The sequence below is a fragment of the Chanodichthys erythropterus genome, chromosome 20 (assembly GCF_024489055.1).
Source record: "Chanodichthys erythropterus isolate Z2021 chromosome 20, ASM2448905v1, whole genome shotgun sequence".
NCBI lineage: Eukaryota > Metazoa > Chordata > Actinopteri > Cypriniformes > Xenocyprididae > Chanodichthys > Chanodichthys erythropterus.
This window is the reverse complement of record NC_090240.1, coordinates 23,663,834-23,682,038: the sequence shown is the minus strand read 5'-3', so window position 1 is coordinate 23,682,038 and position 18,205 is coordinate 23,663,834. Positions and strand designations below refer to the sequence as shown.

The following is an 18,205-nucleotide window of genomic DNA, read 5'->3' as shown; positions in this document are numbered from 1 at the left end:
ACAGTATTTATATAATTTTTTACCTCTAAAACACCACAATGTCCAACTGCGTTCAGCACTCGGTTAGTGAGGTCTGATCGCGCTCTGACAGCAGAAGTAATGTCTGGCACTCATTGAAGTATAAGCATGAGACATCACTGCCGTTGTCAGAGCGTGAACAGACCTCACTAAATGAGTGCTGAACGCAGTTGGAAATAGTGGTGTATTAGAGGTAAAAATTATATAAATACTGTTCGGTTTCTCGCACAAATCATTTTGTGTCTTACGACATCAATGTGTCGTCACAAGCCGCAGGGTTTAATTTGGATTTGTCTATGCAAGTTTTTTCGACTCTTATTGATCGAGTTCCCATTCACTCCCATTATTTGACTGACAGATGGCAACGGATGCAGTTAAAAATCATCATTTGTGTTATACTGAAGAAACAAAGTCTCCTACATCTTGGATGCGCTGGGGGTAAGCAGATAAACATCAAATTTTCATTTTTGGGTGAACTATCCCTTTAAGGTACACTGAAATAGGTGTTTATCTGAAGCATTTCTCAGCTGTCCATTTGACCTACCACAGATAATAAGGGAAATGAGCACTAGCGCAAACTAGCTCAACGTTATAATTTGCACACAAAGCAGGTGTGAGGCTGCAATCAGACTCTCTTCAACTCTTTGACTTTTTTATGGCGAGAGGAGGGCAGGATAATTCCTCAGTAGATCTCATAATAAGTCTTGTGGCTCTCTCTCCTTTCACATGTCTTCACTAGCCAGGAATGCACACTTGATATACATATAAATATCTAAACAATGTTTACCCTGCTACGATGGCATGGAACAGCGAGAGTTATTAAACAACACAAAGCCGCATTACTTCGCTAACGTGTTAGTTTTGTAAAGTTACGAGTATATTCCGACACATACATGTTGTTGTGCTTGGTACAAGTGAAGATAGAGAGTAAATTGGAATCAGACGTCTTTGATGTCACTGTTTAATGACCTGTGGGTCTATAATGGGCGCATTTCCAGCGTTCCCCCCTGAGTAATAACAAAGCGGTTAACTGCCTGTTTCACTGCTCACGTAAGAATGTGATGAAAGGAGCTTTATGGTAACTGCCAAACAAATATTCAACATACATGCGAAAGAAAAACTCTATCTGTCGACCATTTGGAGTGTATTAGTTATCAGACCTTGTCCACAGGGAAGGAATTACAGAATAATGAGGCCTCAGTAATGAAATATACAGTGGTGCCGGGTCTGTTACCTGTTAAATGATGGCCTTTGAAGCTTTCTGCTGCTTGATATCCAGCCAAATAATCATTTCTCTTTCGTATCACTATGTTCTGAGTTCCAAAGCAGTAATGACTTGGTACCAAAAGAAACTCTAATTGCAGGTAAGAATCTGAGGTGTGGTGTGAATGCGTCCATATAATCAAACCCATAAATCTGTGTACCGACCCATAAAGCTGTGTTTGGGAACATACCATCATCGCATTTTGTTCTCTCACACACATAGCGTGTTCATGATGAGGAGTGACTACTGAAAAGTAATATTCAAACTCAGTGATATGTGTTGTCCTTCAGGGCTGTCTTTTGTCTGCAAGGGAATATACGAGAAATGGTGGGTGAACTGGGAAATAATGGGTGCGTGAGATGCTGGGTGCTGTCTTTCAATACGGTAAAGGGGATCCTTCCCCATAGGCATGGGATGGGTAAAATCACCCAACCATGCATGGATGAACGCACAGACAGTGATGATACACCCTTCTAGAAACAACAATGACTTTGGGAAAGCCCTCAGTACTGTTTCTCACTGTAAAGCACCTGTATACTGTTTTTGCCAACTATTTCTGATGTGTTTGTATTGCATGCTGAATTTATTTTGCAGTGTCAACAAGTGTTATTTTAAGGGGATCGGCTGTTAAGTCTTTGTAGTGTCGACAATAGTTTCAGTCTTTCAGAGCATGAGTTTTGTTAAAGTCCCCCTGTAGTCAGTAATTGTATCCCTTAAAACTCATCTTTAGCCCTATTCGGACGGGACTAGTTTTCCAAACGACGTTTGAAAAACAATTCTTATCAACCTACGACTGTGATTTTATGTACGGATTCGGACGGGACTAACATCTCCGTGTTTATTACCGAGGCAGAAGATCACGTGTTCAGAATGCGTGGATTGCGTATGGTCATATTAACTAAACATACATTTATCATAATGATTTAATAGAACTGGGTTCTTATAATAAACCCACTGGAATAAAAAGTTTTAACTTATATAATTTACACGTTATGTAATTAAGTGCAGAAATGAAAGTACTCTTACTTGAAACTGATATTACATTAGCCAGTCTTAACAGTTTACGTGATTTGGCTCTTCTTGTTGATTTTTTTTCTTTTTTTTTTTTCTTCGCAGTGTACCAAACACATCTACATCCATTATCGGTGCGCAAAAAGCAGAAACTTGAATAGGCTACCGGCGCGATAGCAAGAGATTGTACGGTAGTTCACGTTGACCAAAACACACAAGAAAAAGCGTTTTGGAAAAAACATTTTCGGAAATCACAGACATTCGCATTCGGACGGGATTAGATTTCTCTGAGGACCGCCGAGTTTGACGAAAAACAGTAGGTAATTTGCTCTGGAATTTTTACAGAGGTCGTGTGAGAAAAAGACAGACATGGCAGATTCGGACGGGATTAAAATCTCAAAGTACGTCTGTGAAACAGAAATTTCTCTAACGTCCCACTGTGAAACTAGTCTCGTCCGAATAGGGCTTTTGATCACCAAAATGACATATATTTTGTAAAAAAAATTAAAAGTTCTTCATGCCTTAAAATAGCTTGAATGTAACTCTACACCTATGCTCTACACCCCTGCCTCATTTATTATACGCGGGTATATGAATATGCTAATTAGCCCCGCCTCCACTCACTCTCACGAGCTCAAGAGATCCACTTGGTCAACTTACTGATGTAAACAATACACAATGGTATCGCTTTTTACAATGCAAGACACATAACGGTAATTATGATTAGGCTTTTGCTTGACTACATTATCAAACAGCTAATAATGTGTTGCTAAATCATGTTCCCGTTCGCGAGACAGACAGGGGTCTTCAAATCAGTATCCGTAGAAACACTCTGAACACCTTAACATCAATGGAGAAAGGCATATAGTTCATCATAACATCGTTATATACATCATACACCTGCTATATTTCCATATCTACCCAATTTTTTTTAATCTAAAAAGACAAATATATTGGGATATATTCTAGAGACTCTCCTGCTTCAGAGCTGTCATGGTTAATGATATGCTAAAGCCCACCGGCATGTTGACGTGATTGGTTACAAGGTAGTTTGCGACGTCACTTACATTAGCGACTTTTACTGCAGTTTTAAATAGAAAATAATCAGCAATGGTGTTGACTGTAATGTCTGGTAAAATCTGGACCTGAGGTACAAAGATCAACAAACAGGAACATATTTTATTTTCTTCATAAAATGTCACTAAACCTCATAGCACGTATTAGAACAGACCCAGTTTTTAATGTCTGGACTATATGCTTGCCACAGATTTCATGTCAAGTAAAAACATTTTATGTCTTTTCATACCTTCAGACTGTGCAATGAAATGGATATCCTACAGCCTAGATGAGGTTACAAGGTTTTTCACAATCAAACACTGCTGCATAATTGTTGATTGTGGCCTCAAGGCAGATTTTTATGGCCGTGTTTATGTTTGCTGTGGCGCGCTGCCATAAAAACAGTCTCTGACGTTTCTCTCTGAAAATAAACCAATTTTCTAATTTTTTTTTTTTTTCTCTGAATGTTAAATAAATAGTGAGCACTAAGACTTGTGGAGAAATGTTGCATTGTTAATCAAGCGAATTCTTTCAAAACAGTTTAAATCTAAAAATAAGTCTGTTTGGTAGCTGATGGAAGTTTGATATTTTGAAATTCCATTATTGCCTAAATAATATTTAAAGACTATTAAATTAATGACTGAAACTAATTACTGCAATGCTTTTTCATCAGTCACCAGAAACAAGTCTAATACACGAATAAGTGCACTACAGATTGAATTGAATTTCCCAGACGCTTTGTTCTGGTAAACCAAAAAATTTGAAATTGCAGATTGGCAAACAACCATTTGCAATTAAACAGAAGTTTGACACGCTACATAAAGAAATTACTTTATAATTACAGGTTTCTGCTTGCACTTGTAGAAGAGTTAGCAGATACCTGTAAGACACTTAAAAGTTTGTGGTTGGGAATACTGATTTTCACCTTAAAGGTATAGTTCTTCCAAAAATGAAAAAAAAAAAAGTTATAATTTACTCACCCACATGTCATTCTAGAACTTTCTTTCTTGTGCAGAACACAAAAGAAATTGTATTTATTTATTTATTTATTTATTTATTTATTTTCTTTTCATGCAATGAAATAAAAAAAAAAACAATGTTGTTTTGGACCCCATTCAATTCCATGGTATGGACAAAAGCAGAAACATCCTTCAAAATTAATGATTTTGTTTTCCACAGAAGAAAGGAAAGCTTGGAATGACATGAGGGTAAGTAAATGACACAATTTTTATTTTGGGGTGGACTTTTTTACAAAAATATTTGATATACTGTTCTTCTAATTATATGAAAATAAGGAACTTAGTGTTTGCTTTGTGGGTTTTTTATAAAGTCTCATAAGACATTATTTTCTCAGACTCTCATCGAAACTCTTTGATTGACTTTTTTTTTTACTCAGTCTCTAATGGAGCATTTGGCAGCTTTGCTCCACAAAGCTCTGCTGTTTTAACAGCCCCAAAACAAACTCATCAGAGAAAAATCCACTACAGTGGTATGCTGAGATAATAACAGCTTGCCATGATCTGTCATGATCTGAAATACTTCAGCATATAGGCCTTTTCATACAAGCCATGTTATCGCTGTCAACCAATTCGACTGTGTACACAGTGCCCTGAAATATTGGAAAGTTTATCGCACTGAGCAAACCACTGCACATTCCATATCAGCCTAAAGTCTCTGTGAAAATGTTTCCTTGGTTCCAAAAAAATGTTTCAGAGACCTTTAGCAGTGCTGGTCTTGTATGTCTACAGTGACAGAATCATTGTTTTCTGACAGTCAGAGAATGGTTTATACTTTTTGGAGTAGAGAACATGAGGGAACATGATAAAATTAGATTAGAAAATATAGATGTGTCTCCACAAACTTCTTTGACATTTCCAAGCAGCAAATTCAGGCAAGTTAATCCTTGTCTTGACAGAATTATGGATCCTCCCCATGCACCATCTGATCCGACTCTGATCATTTCAAGTGTTAATGGAAGTTCCTCGTATATTTTAAAGTGAAGGTGAAGGTGTTGACTCGTCCACCTCGCAAATCTTGTGGAAACTGGTTGTAACTCTCTTGGTGAGGCAGTGGATTTCCTTCAAGCTTTAAGTTAGATTCTGAGCTATCATCTGTGGCTTATCCTGTGCTACTTGGCACAGGAAATTAAACGACTCAGTGGACCCGCCAAAGTCGATATTGATTCTTAATAGAACCATGTTGAATCAACAGTATTTAGGGGACTTCATGACCTGAGCGTTTATTCTTTTTGGTAACGTTAGAATGCTGCGGATCATTTTTTGGCACGGCTATGACATACAGTGATGATACAGTATGTATACATAAAGCATTCCATAAAAGACAATGGAAAAGAAACAAATCACGTCTTCTCCCTTTGTTTGGGGAAGATCTGAGGAATTGCCTTAACAATATCTGTACAAATCTGTCTGTCTTCAGGCTCCTAATTCACAACAATAACACTCAGACATCCAACATGTGAGACTCTTGTGTGCTAGTTAAGTTGTTTATTTTGTCTCCTGTCAAAGAAAAGAAGGAGAGGAAAAAAAAATTACACCCAAGCAAAAATATGAGCTCCTCTCATTCCAGTATGTATAAAAAAACAAGGGGTTACTTTGTTACAGCTTAACGTGAGGCATGTATTTCTGTGAAGAGATGCAGCATGTTAGTTTAACAGATAAGTGATCCAGGTCTTGGTGCCAAACCTAAACAAATTCCATTTCAGACAGCTCACCTCTACAACTTGTCTCTATCTCAACCACAGTCATTTGAAGTTTAGGGAAGGGCTCAAAGAGATTCAGTTCATATTTGTGGTTACTGGGATTTATAAAGCCTCATGTTTCATTTAAGCGAAAACATTGTCAGCTCTTCAGTATTGTTAGTTGGTCATAAAGTACCAATTATGTGTATATAAATATTTATATTTCATATTTAAGGTGAAGTGTAATTTAAATTATGGTATACTGTATCAAAATGTTATTCAATTGAAAGTCAAAGTATGTAGACAAAAACATACTTGAGCAAAAGTTTTCACATTTCAAAGTAAAAAGTAATCTTTTTTTTCTTAGCTTTAGAAACTGATAGATACAATTTCATGAACAAACAGTGCAGTGCAAGCACATTTGTTTAGTGTATTGACTTTCTTGAAGGTCTTTAGGATACATCAGATGTTACACTTAAAGGTACACTATGTAACTTTTAAAAAACAAAACTGCATGCATTTTGCAGAAGAACATTGTTTTGGTTGTGCTTCGGCTCTGCATGACTGTGGATGAATATGGTTCTTTCTCATAACTAAAAAGAGAGAGAGAGAGAGAGAGATCAGTGTCTGTATTGTGTCCATAGGGTGCACTTCAATGTAGGAAACTTGTCCAAGATATCAATATTTGTCAGTCGTATGCTATTCGACATGCAGGATCACAGAATGAAACAGTGACAACAAACACCATTAACTTGAAAGGTTATAATCAGCAATACACATTCACATGAGGCTTTTCAGCATGACATACCATAAGCAGTATTAGAAATCCGATGGCGTAAAAGAACTTCTGAACCATCCAAAGAACCTGTTCGCGGAAATGCATCGGACTTCCGATCATTATTAGCAAGCAAGAGTCAAATTAATGATTAGCTCTGTTAAATAGAAAGAGAGGAGAGAAACAGAGGAGTCGATTCCCCTTGATGGAATCGTTACCAACCTTTTGAATTGACTCTCGATTCCCATGCCTTGGAGTTGAGGAATAATTCTTTTTGATAAAATAAAAAGATGAAAAATCTGTTTAAATGTCCGATGTATTATCTTGTCCTTTTAACAGTTAAGGGGTTTTCCCATGACTGACAGCACTAATCGAAGCATTTGTCAGTTGCGTCTTGTTCCGTTTTCACATCAATTCAGTCTTTTCAATGTAAAAGTCTTTGCTACTGACTGACACACTCATAAAGACAGTCTTTACCGCCATCTAATGACGTAATAATGTAACTTCTGTTGCCGTTCATGGTCAGGGACTATTTTTTCCGGTTGAAGGAAGGCTTTTAGTGATTTTACTTCATGAAAGTTGCATTGATACATATATTTTCTGGCTGGTGCTGAATCGTGAATTAGTCATGGCTGAATGGCGTTGTTAAGAATGATGTGAATCATTCATGAAGTTATTCAAGATACATCACAGCCTTTCATACCTTATTGCTTACATATTATATTATATTATATTATATTATATTATATTATATTATATTATATTATATTATATTATATTATATTATATTATATTATATTATATTATATTATATTGTAATTTAATATTAATATTTATTTATTTTTTAATAATAATAATAATAATTGGTTGATTATTTATATCATAATGACCAGTTAAATATGGACTTCCTTTGATGGTTTAAATTAAAGTTTAAAGATCATTGTAGGATTTTCACCTTATAAATGTAGCCAAGTAAAAGTACTATTTAGTAAATTCTATTTAGTCTCAGTTTTTTTGTTGAAAACATTCTCCAAAATATTACTTCCTTGCTACTTCAGGTATATAATGTAAAATTACTCTTTTACATCACACCCATTCAAGCAGTGGGTTCTTTCTAGAGAGCCATCTTAGTCCATTTTATAATATATTCTGAATGTTACTATTGAGAAAGTAGCTCAAATTGTAGAGTCCTTTCAAAAGGGGAAAAAGGGGAGATGTCACTGGCTTGGCTGATGATTGCTGAAGTCATTCCAGTGTGGGATTTAGAGGGTTCAAACTGTTGCCAAATAGAATGAGTTATATCAGAGATTGCATATTTGATAACCTCTCTTTGAGATTGAGCTAGAGAAATGAACTTCAGGCTTTGAGAGCTTACTGAAAAGAAGAAGCCAGCAATGTTTCCACTGAAAGCCACTGTATGTGTTTTTAAACATTTGCAAAAAGAAACCCACAGTATAATGCAACACGCCTCTGGCCTCTCATTTTTAGTTGAACAGTAATGTTGTGCTCATGGAAACTTGTTGAGAGAGATCAATTTAGAAAGGCTGTTTATTTTTCACAGACCCTACTGGGCAAAATTGACGTAGCACCTGGAGAACTACTGAGAAGGAGTAATTAAGCAAAGGGTAAAGTCCTCAAGAGAAACTGAGTGAGTGTGTTTGGCATGAGGTAGTGCTGCATGCCACACAAAAGACCTATTCCTTTCTACACTGGTGCAACCTGCCTTGATGTCTGGCACCATTTAATAGCATCTTTCAGCACAATTTTCCTGTGAGGATTTGTAAGCAGAAATTATGACTCATTGGATTTTGTTATGTAGCTAAGATGCTCTGCACTCAGTGGCAACTGGAGAATAATCTCTGGCATAAATATCTGATCAATCACAGTACTTCTCCCAATGACTCATCAAATATGAAACTGGTAGTAGCATACCTTTTTTATGCACAGTCTCTGACGTGTTCACTAACCAAACCTAATATTATGAGAATTTTTCATTTGTGCATCATAATCCACATAATTCAATTTTTCTTCTTATTCTTTCTTATTCTGCAGGTCAGTGAGAACCAGAGAGTGGACCCTCTTGGATCATGGATGGATTTTGTGAAGAGACCTGTGGGCAACTTTCCCGGAAAATGTCGAAAGCGAAAACGACCACTGGTGAGGAAGTCTTTACAATTACATATTATCAAATGTCAAAGACATAATCGACAGTAACGCATGAGACAAAGCTGAAACTGTGGAAAGGAGAGGAATTTTCATTCACCCAGACTGTACCATACAATTCTTGTAAATCAATAAAAAACGTGTGGAATGTGAGAATGTCTTAACAAGTTAAGTAAAGTTTTATTTGCAGTCGTAGTGTGCCGACATTTTTCTTGAACATTTTTGCCCAAGCACTTACAATGACGTTTTTAGGGGATGTGCATGCTTTTTTGTACTTTAGTACATTTTTGTGCCAACCCTTCTTACCAACTTGACTTACTGTATAAGACACTGCATATATTTTGTGAGTGCCAATTAATAAGACTAGTAACTTGTTGTTTTGAGCTATTGATTGAACCTACCTGAGCCATTATTTTCAGGAATCAGCTTTTGATTCACTAAAAAGAACTGGTTCATTCGTTTGGGACTACTCAGTGGTGTAGTCTAAGGGATAAGCAGTTATACGACATATACTGACTAGGAAAGGTCAAGGATTTCTGTATACCCATTCAAAAAAGCTTGAGGATACGTAGCCATCCAATAAATCGCAATAAGCTTTGTGCTTTGTTGCTTTTGACATGAAACAAAGTGTCATATTTCAAATTCTGCCCATTTTATTACGAAATAATAATAATAAAAAAACCCATAAATACTGTTTTGGCGCTCTTTAATGTGGGGTGACAAATCGCTGTTGCGTCTCAGCTCGAGAAGCGACAGCATGAAGCGCATGTGATTTGATCCTCTCCTCCGTTTTAATACCAGTTACGGCGCGAAATAAACATGAATGAACATCTGAAGGTATGTTAAACAATACAGTACAACTTAACGAAATCCATATTAATAAAACAGCTTGTAAACAATGTCACTTACCTCAGAACAAACATCTTCAGTGACCATAAACTCATCAGTCAGCTAGAAAAATTAACTCTAGAGAGGAGCATTTGGCTAAGTATATGCACCATATTACATATTAATCATAATTTTTTAATGTTCTTCAATAGCCTGTATAATGTAAAAGCATGTTTGAATAAATCCGTCAGATTCAAATTGACCATTTAAATGTTTATATTTCAAGAGTAGAAATTATTATTTTAAAGTTAGTAGGCCTAATATAACTTTATTATTATAAATGTCCTTAAGTGTAATTTAAGTTTGTGCAAATAAGTTCATTTTAACCTTCAATATTAATGTAGTACCAACTGATTCCATGTATATTTTACCGCATTAGTTGAGATTTTTTTTTCTTTAGAAAATTTACCATGTACTGTACCTGATGTACAGTATATCCAAAATAACTGATATCAAATCGAATTGAAAGCTTGTGAATCGAAATGCTTAACGATGATGACAGACTGGCAGGAAATGGTGCAAAACAGAAAACATAATCCAAACAGGGTGATATTGTGACATACTGATAAGCCTACCTGATGTACAGTATATCCAAAATAACTGATATCAAATCGAATTGAAAGCTTGTGAATCGAAATGCTTAACGATGATGACAGACTGGCAGGAAATGGTGCAAAACAGAAAACATAATCCAAACAGGGTGATATTGTGACATACTGATAAGCCTCATCTTTCCATTAATAATAGTTGCTACTTGCACTCTTAAAGGTGCCCTAGATTCAAAAATGGAATTTACCTCGGCGTAGTTAAATAACAAGAGTTCAGTACATGGAAAAGACATACATTGAGTCTCAAACCCCATTGTTTCCTCCTTCTTATATAAATCTCATTTGTTTAAACGACCTCCGAAGAACAGGCGAATCTCAACATAACACCGACTGTTACGTAACAGTCAGGGTGTATGCCCCCAATATTTGCATAATGCCATCCCATGTTCCCAACATTATGAAAGGCATTAGACAAGGGCAGCCAGTTAACGTCTGGAGCTGCACACAGCCGAATCATCAGACTAGGTAAGCAAGAACAACAGCGAAAAATGGCAGATGGAGCAATAATAACTGACATAATCCATGATAGCATCTTATTTTTACTGATATTTGTAAATTGTCTTTCTAAAAGTTTCGTTAGCATGTTGCTAATGTACTGTTAAATGTGGTTAAAGTTACCATCGTTTCTTACTGTATTCACGGAGACAAGAGAGCCGTCGCTATTTTCATTTTTTAAACACTTGCAGTCTGTATAATTCATAAACACAACTTCATTCTTTAATCTCTCCAACAGTGTAGCAAGAGCTGTTAGCCATGGAGGACAGCCTCAAATTCACTCAGAATAAAACTTTTAACATCCAAATAAATACTTTACTCACATAATTCGAAGCATGCATGCAGCATGCATGACACACATCTTGTAAAGATCCATTTGAGGGTTATATTAGCTGTGTGAACTTTGTAAATGCGCTGTAATATACTCGACAGCTGGTGTGGCAGAGAGCACGTGATTTAAGCGGGCGGCGCCGAGTGTAAATCAGTGCATTGTTAAAGGAACACTCCACTTTTTTTGAAAATAGGCTCATTTTCCAACTCCCCTAGAGTTAAACAGTTGAGTTTTACCGTTTTCGAATCCATTCAGCCGATCTCCGGTTCTGGCGGTACCACTTTTAGCATAGCTTAGCATAGTTCATTGAATCTGATTAGACCGTTAGCATTGCGCTTAAAAATGACCAAAGAGTTTTGATATTTTTCCTATTTAAAACTTGACTCTTCTGTAGTTAAATCGTGTACTAAGACCGGCGGAAAATGAAAAGTTGCGATTTTCTAGGCTGATATGGCTAGGAACTATACTCTCATTCAGGCGTAATAATCAAGGAACTTTGCTGCCGTATCATGGCTGCAGCAGTGCAATGATATTACGCAGCGTCTCTCACATACGTCTCCATGGTTGCAAGGCACGTTCCCTGTGCAAGCAGGGGCTCACGGGCGCTGCGTAATATCATTGCACTGCTGCAGCCATGGAACGGCAGCAAAGTTCCTTGATTATTACGCCTGAATGAGAGTATAGTTCCTAGCCATATCAGCAACTTTTCATTTTCTGTCGGTCTTAGTACACGATTTAACTACAGAAGAGTCAAGTTTTAAATAGGAAAAATATCAAAACTCTTTGGTCATTTTTAAGCGCGATGCTAACGGTCTAATCAGATTCAATGAACTATGCTAAGCTATGCTAAAAGTGGTACCGCCAGAACCGGAGATCGGCTGAATGGATTCGAAAACGGTAAAACTCAACTGTTTAACTCTAGGGGAGTTGGAAAATTAGCCTATTTTCAAAAAAAGTGGAGTGTTCCTTTAATGATGCCCCAAAATAGGCAGTTAAAAAAATTAATTTAAAAAAATCTATTGGGTATTTTGAGCTGAAACTTCACAGACACATTCAGGAGACACCTTAGACTTATATTAAATCTTGTGAAAGAACGTTCTTGGGCACTGAAAATCGCCAGCTGATAAAACCTATGCTCCAGGGACCATATTCATATAAAATATCAGGCTAAATGTAGATCTTAACTGGCTGAGTTAGATGGTGATTGACACTAAACAGTAGAAAATCAGTCCAATCTCTCCAGCTGTAAATGTCATTGGCTGTTAAAGTTTTGTGTTGCTTATAATAAATTGACATGTTGATTACACACACATAAGCAGTCTTTCAGAATGCTCTCAATTACATGTAGCCTAGATCAGCTTGGGGTGTCGCTCTGGGATGGGTGAGTATGAGGCTGGGAGGGAAAAATCACAGTATACTCACTACAAAAAACTAGAATACACCCCTGACTACACTGGTCATGCTATTTGCTTGCTGTAGATTCAGTAGCGATGTTGCTGTATGAAGTGCTGTCAGAGTATTTTAGTTTAGTATTCTGTCCATATGCATGTGCGAGAATCATTAATAGAGCCGAAAGTCATTAAGTGCAGAAATCTTTTTTAGATATAAGTGAGAATTAACTTTTAATGCATAATTTATCTCTATCGCAGAATTTGTAATGTATTGTATAATGCATTCCTTAATACATTTCAAGTTGTAACATGTCATTGCATAAAGTGAGATGCTCTTTTGAGCATTCAGAACTTTGAGTCTTGGTGAGGTTGAGTTAAAATGATACAACAATTATATTTCTTTGACTATCAGCCTGGTCCCCCGGGCCCTCCTGGTCCTCCGGGGCCTCAGGGACCCCCAGGATCTCCTGGGGCAGAGGTCACTCAAGAGGTCCTGCTGCGAGAGTTCAAAGAAATGATCAAAGGTGAGGACCCACAATACACAACACATGTAAATCCCAGCAAAGGTTTTATGATGGACATTTCCACAAAATGTTCATCATGTTTCATATTCATAATCGAAGGGGCATCATAAGGATTAGCTGGACATTTCGAGAGACACAGTGATGAGGTGTCTAACTGCATACAGTGATGCGTCTACTTGTGATCTGCTTGAACAGAGGCCACAGAGAGGCGAGCAGCAGTGGACAGGCCCAACGAACCCAGTCAGCTGCCCACGGCTCTGATTACTCTTGAGGGTATGACTTCCTACAGGAGAATTGAGGAAGCCTTTCACTGCAAACTCAAAGGTCCTGTCGTCGTGGATAAAAAGACTCTGGCAGAGTTGCAGAACTTTCAGACAGTAAGTGTCTGCAGGGTCCAAAACTTCTTGACACATCAGCCAATGCTGGGTAAATCAAGCAAATTTATTGGCCAAAAATATTTTGTACAGGGCCAAGAAACTATGCATAGGAATGGGAATTGTACATTTAAAAAAAAGGCATGTTTACATTAACATTTCACAGTCTTTATAGAGATGCCATATATATGCAATCCTAAACTATATTTTAAACAACATTACTAAACAAACAAAAATGTGGTAAAAAGTATAATGTCTACATTTAACAGTATGTGTCCTATAGAAAAATGTTAAATATTTTGTTTGTGTAAGTTACTTGCATTATCCCAAATGTTTCCAAAAATATTTAAATCCAGAGAAATCAGCAATTTTAACCAGTATAACGGCCCGTGTCATTGTGTCGCTTGTCATACCTGCGTTACCCTCGAGTTCCAGTTTTACTTCAGTAGAAAACATGTAAACACCAAAGATGCTTTAATATATTTTATAAAACAGTTATAAAACTGTCCTTGATTCTGATGTTTTATTCACGATAAAACACAACTATGTCCGCTTTACCCAACGGTTCTGTGTATCACTACACAACACCCTTAGCAACCACTCTTAGCAACGTAAACTGTATGTTTTCAATTGATATTGTTCATTGAAGCTTACTGTATTATGTAGAAGAGTGTTGTGAGAAAAAGATTGAGTGAGTGAGTTTATTACCTGCCTTTAGATTTAGCATTTTCCTTCAGGTCAGTCCTATGTTTATAATAAAAAATCAGTTTAAATGGCCGATGTATTATCTTGTCCTTTTGTACCATGCCTCAGAGACAATGCTATGTTGGCTAACATTGCATAATAAGAGCTTTATTTGTAATACAGCATTTTCTCTACCATACATTATTTTAAAATTAATTGCATGTCATTTAGCAACACAAGTCATCCAGCTTTAAGTTATTCTAATATCGATCTAGCAGTGTGCAATAAATGTCTCAACGAGCTAACATACAGAGTTATGTTATAACTCTGAATTGACGTAATCAAAGGTAACTGTAACAAAGTTCAGGGAAGAAGGAGGTGGGAACAGGCAAATGTTAAATGTGACTTTAACCGTAAAATAAACATAAACAACAAAATGAAAGAAGCACCCACGGCCGACTGCAGCATTTATGTCCCAGGCCAGGTCCTCTCTCGCCCTTCACTGTCGTCATTCACTTCTTATATACTTCCGAGACCGGTGTGTCACGCAGGTGTCTCTCATTAGCATTCTCTCCACCCTGCTGCATACCAAAGTAATGTTAATAAAACTTTAATACATTAGCTCATCCATGAACATGATTTTTGCCAGAGTCCCAATGGATTGCTTTACATTGGCTGTAGAGGTGAGGAGAACAGCACCCATGATTCCACGCTCATTCATGGCATCAAGCTAAGCTTTATTGTTTTGAATAAGCTACTGAAGACTAAACTGCCTTACAGTTGTTTAATTTGAGTCATTTGTTTGTGAATCAGACTATACTGGTTTTGCTGTATGTTGTTGATCCACTAAAAAGAACTGGTTGATAAGAGTCAATTATTGTGTAATTGAACGGTTTTGTTTTGTTTTTTTCTCAGTTAACATTTTGCTAATGTTTATATTAAGTAATGGAAATGTTATTTCTAAATGTTCCCTGAACATTCCAAAATGTCCAGTTTTTTTAAATGTTTTAAAAATGTCAAGGAAACATTTCATTGTATCATTATGGGAACGTTATTTCTCTGAACATTCTAAACAATTAGTAACATTTTAAAATGTAGATGAACATCCAACTAAAATGTTTCAGAGAAAACATTCCATAAACAACGTATGAATAATGTTTTTGTGCTAAAGTTGTCAGGTGGGTGGAAGGGAAGGAGCGAGGACTCAAATGCAGAGAAAGGAAGGGCTTTATTAATAATAAAAATAAAAACAAAAACACAACCCCGAGGGGGAAAACAGACTAGAACTTAAACTTGACTAACTTGACTAGACTAGACTTGACTTGACCACACACAAGGAGAAATACGACATTTCACGACAACGAACCAGCACAGGACTGCAAACACACGTGCTGCGTTCCAATTCGCCTACTTATACTACGCCCTAAAAGTATATACTCTTTCTGTGAACAAAAAGTACTTACTTTTGAGTGTGTAGTAAAAGAGTAAACAAGCTTTGGGACATACTAACACGTCATACAATCGCGTCTTTTCTCTCTGTCGCATCCAGTCACCGTAAACTGCCTTGTCAATCATCTTACATCCTCCACATTTCATTTAGTTAATTTCCTACCGTATCGGAGAGAAATGCAGCACGTTGATCTGCAGTCGCGGGTCTTTCATGTGGAGAACTCTCCTCTTATTAATGCATAATGATGCATTTAAAAGTTTATGGCCATTCGGATCTTTATAAAAGTCCACATTGGTATTTGCAGATGAAAAATAACACGGGTAACATTAAATATATATTTTCTATCAGGTTAAACTGATTATTAGTCACTCAAATCTCTCAGCGTCGATCGCGTATATCCGCCATGTTTTGTAGTTTTTAACACTTTTTACTCGTGTTTGAAGTTCTGAACTGAATCCTCGTCCAATGCGCAATGGGTTGTGGGCAATATTAGCCTCTATAGTGTGCACGGATCCACACTTCGAAAATCTACCGGAAATAGTAGACCATCCGGGGACTTTTGGCATACTCTTTTCAACATATTATGCTTTGGGACACACTTATTTTAATCTCACATACTATTTAGGATGGATAGTATGGACATTGGAACGCAGGGTAGGGGAATAAATAGGAGAGCAAATAAGGCAGGTAATGAGGGAGGAAAGGTGAGGCAAATCAACCAATAATCAGGTAACAAGGTGGGCGGGGTCAAGACAATAGACATGAGAGCACATGGCACAAAGAAACACATGACAAGCCATGTGCTCACACCAAACAAAACAAAGACACAAGCACATGGCCAATGAAGACAAATCACAAGCCATGTGCTTACACAAGACGAGACACGAGACTATGAAACTCATAAGCCACGTGTTCACACAAAACGAGACAACATGAGAGCACGCAGCCCGTGAAACACAGACTGCGTGCTACACAACACAAGACAAAAACACAACATGAAAGCACGCGGCAGGTGGAAAAAAACGCGTGTATACACAAAACATGAGACAAGAGCTCACGGCAAGTGAAAGTACACACAAATCGTGCGCTCACAATAAAGACAGGACTGGGAGCGCGAGTGTCCGAATCCCGACACGAAACCGAAACCAAACTAGACGTGAGTGCCAGGATCCGAACGCCACGCTCCCAACATGAAACAAGGCACGCAGACAAGAGAGCGCACGGCTCGAGAACCCTCGAGACTGTACGCTCACACAAAAACAGGACAAGAACGGGAGTGTCAGAGCTCTGTCACAAAACCAAGAAATAAACTAGACCGATGTGACAGAACCCTGACAAAAGTTTTGAAGACCAGAATAACTTTGAATGAACATTCTGTTAATGTTACTAGATAAATGTTTGTTCATAGCTTTGAGAGATGACACAGATTTTTTAGCATTTTAAAAATCTCTTCTTATTCATTTTTCTTTTTACTGTTCTTTCATCACCACAAATGATTTAATCAGTCACTGTTAGGTTTACATCTAAATCTATAACATCAACCGAACAAGAAAAAGAAAAAAATATTACATATTAGTGTTAACAGCCCAAACAAAAGAAGGAAACAAGGTTTTATAAAACTGTGGAGCAGCAAATTCACACTAACGCCAATTTGAATAAGCATTCCAGTGATTTAGAAACAGTCATTTACAGTAAATGATACAACTTCCAAAGTGCACATGTGATCGTCTCTGTGGTAGCGGGTTCAGCTTTCACCAGAACGTAAGAAATTCCAGTCGGTTGCAAATAATTTCAAATTGGCTTATTTTGTCATTGCTCCAATTGGCTTCTTCACAGTGACAGTTTTACAGAATACTAAACACCAATTCTAAACGCTTCCAACATGTGTGTGTTCAAACCGTAGTGGGTCATTTCTGCATCCTGAATCAAACTGAATGGCAAAAATTCAGTTTTTTGACAACATCTACCATTGGTCAGTCAAACAGATAGCACCACCCAATCAGCTTTAATTACACAGCTGAATTAAGGCTAGCTGTGATAGTAACCTCATGATTGGCTCTTGTCATATGAACATTGGTGATGACACACTGGATTGGCTGAACATTAACTCAGCCAATCAAGCAGAACCTTAGCCACCCTCCTCCTACAAAAATATATCCTTTTTCAAATGTGCTACATTGCTTTCTTGGTGGTGTACAAAAGGTACTCTGTATGAGGTTTTGGACTAGTGAGTGGTGTGGATAAAAATAGACACCATTTAAAAGAGTGTGCTGTTACAAGGAAGAGCTATACCCTGTGGTATTTTGATTAGCCAAGGACACACACGAAAATGTTATTTGTTAAGCTTTCTTTATAGCCGTTACCAATTCACTCTAAGCTCCAATGAGCATTTAAATCTGCTGATCACTGTGGATGTATGATTCTTACTTTCCGTATTAGAGAAAATATAACCATATAGTCTTTCAAATCTGTCAA

General features: G+C 37.2%; 1 protein-coding gene across 2 annotated transcripts in view; it reads left to right on the top strand.

The window, feature by feature from the left end:
• c1qtnf12 (C1q and TNF related 12) overlaps nt 1–18,205 on the top strand; it is a 37,012-nt gene that overhangs the window by 9,202 nt on the left and 9,605 nt on the right. For both annotated transcript variants that reach the window (XM_067371703.1, XM_067371702.1), the window contains 3 exons: nt 8,875–8,979; nt 13,111–13,222; nt 13,418–13,599. In XM_067371703.1, the coding sequence (XP_067227804.1) occupies nt 8,875–8,979; nt 13,111–13,222; nt 13,418–13,599 (399 nt within the window). The remainder of the gene's footprint in view (nt 1–8,874; nt 8,980–13,110; nt 13,223–13,417; nt 13,600–18,205) is intronic.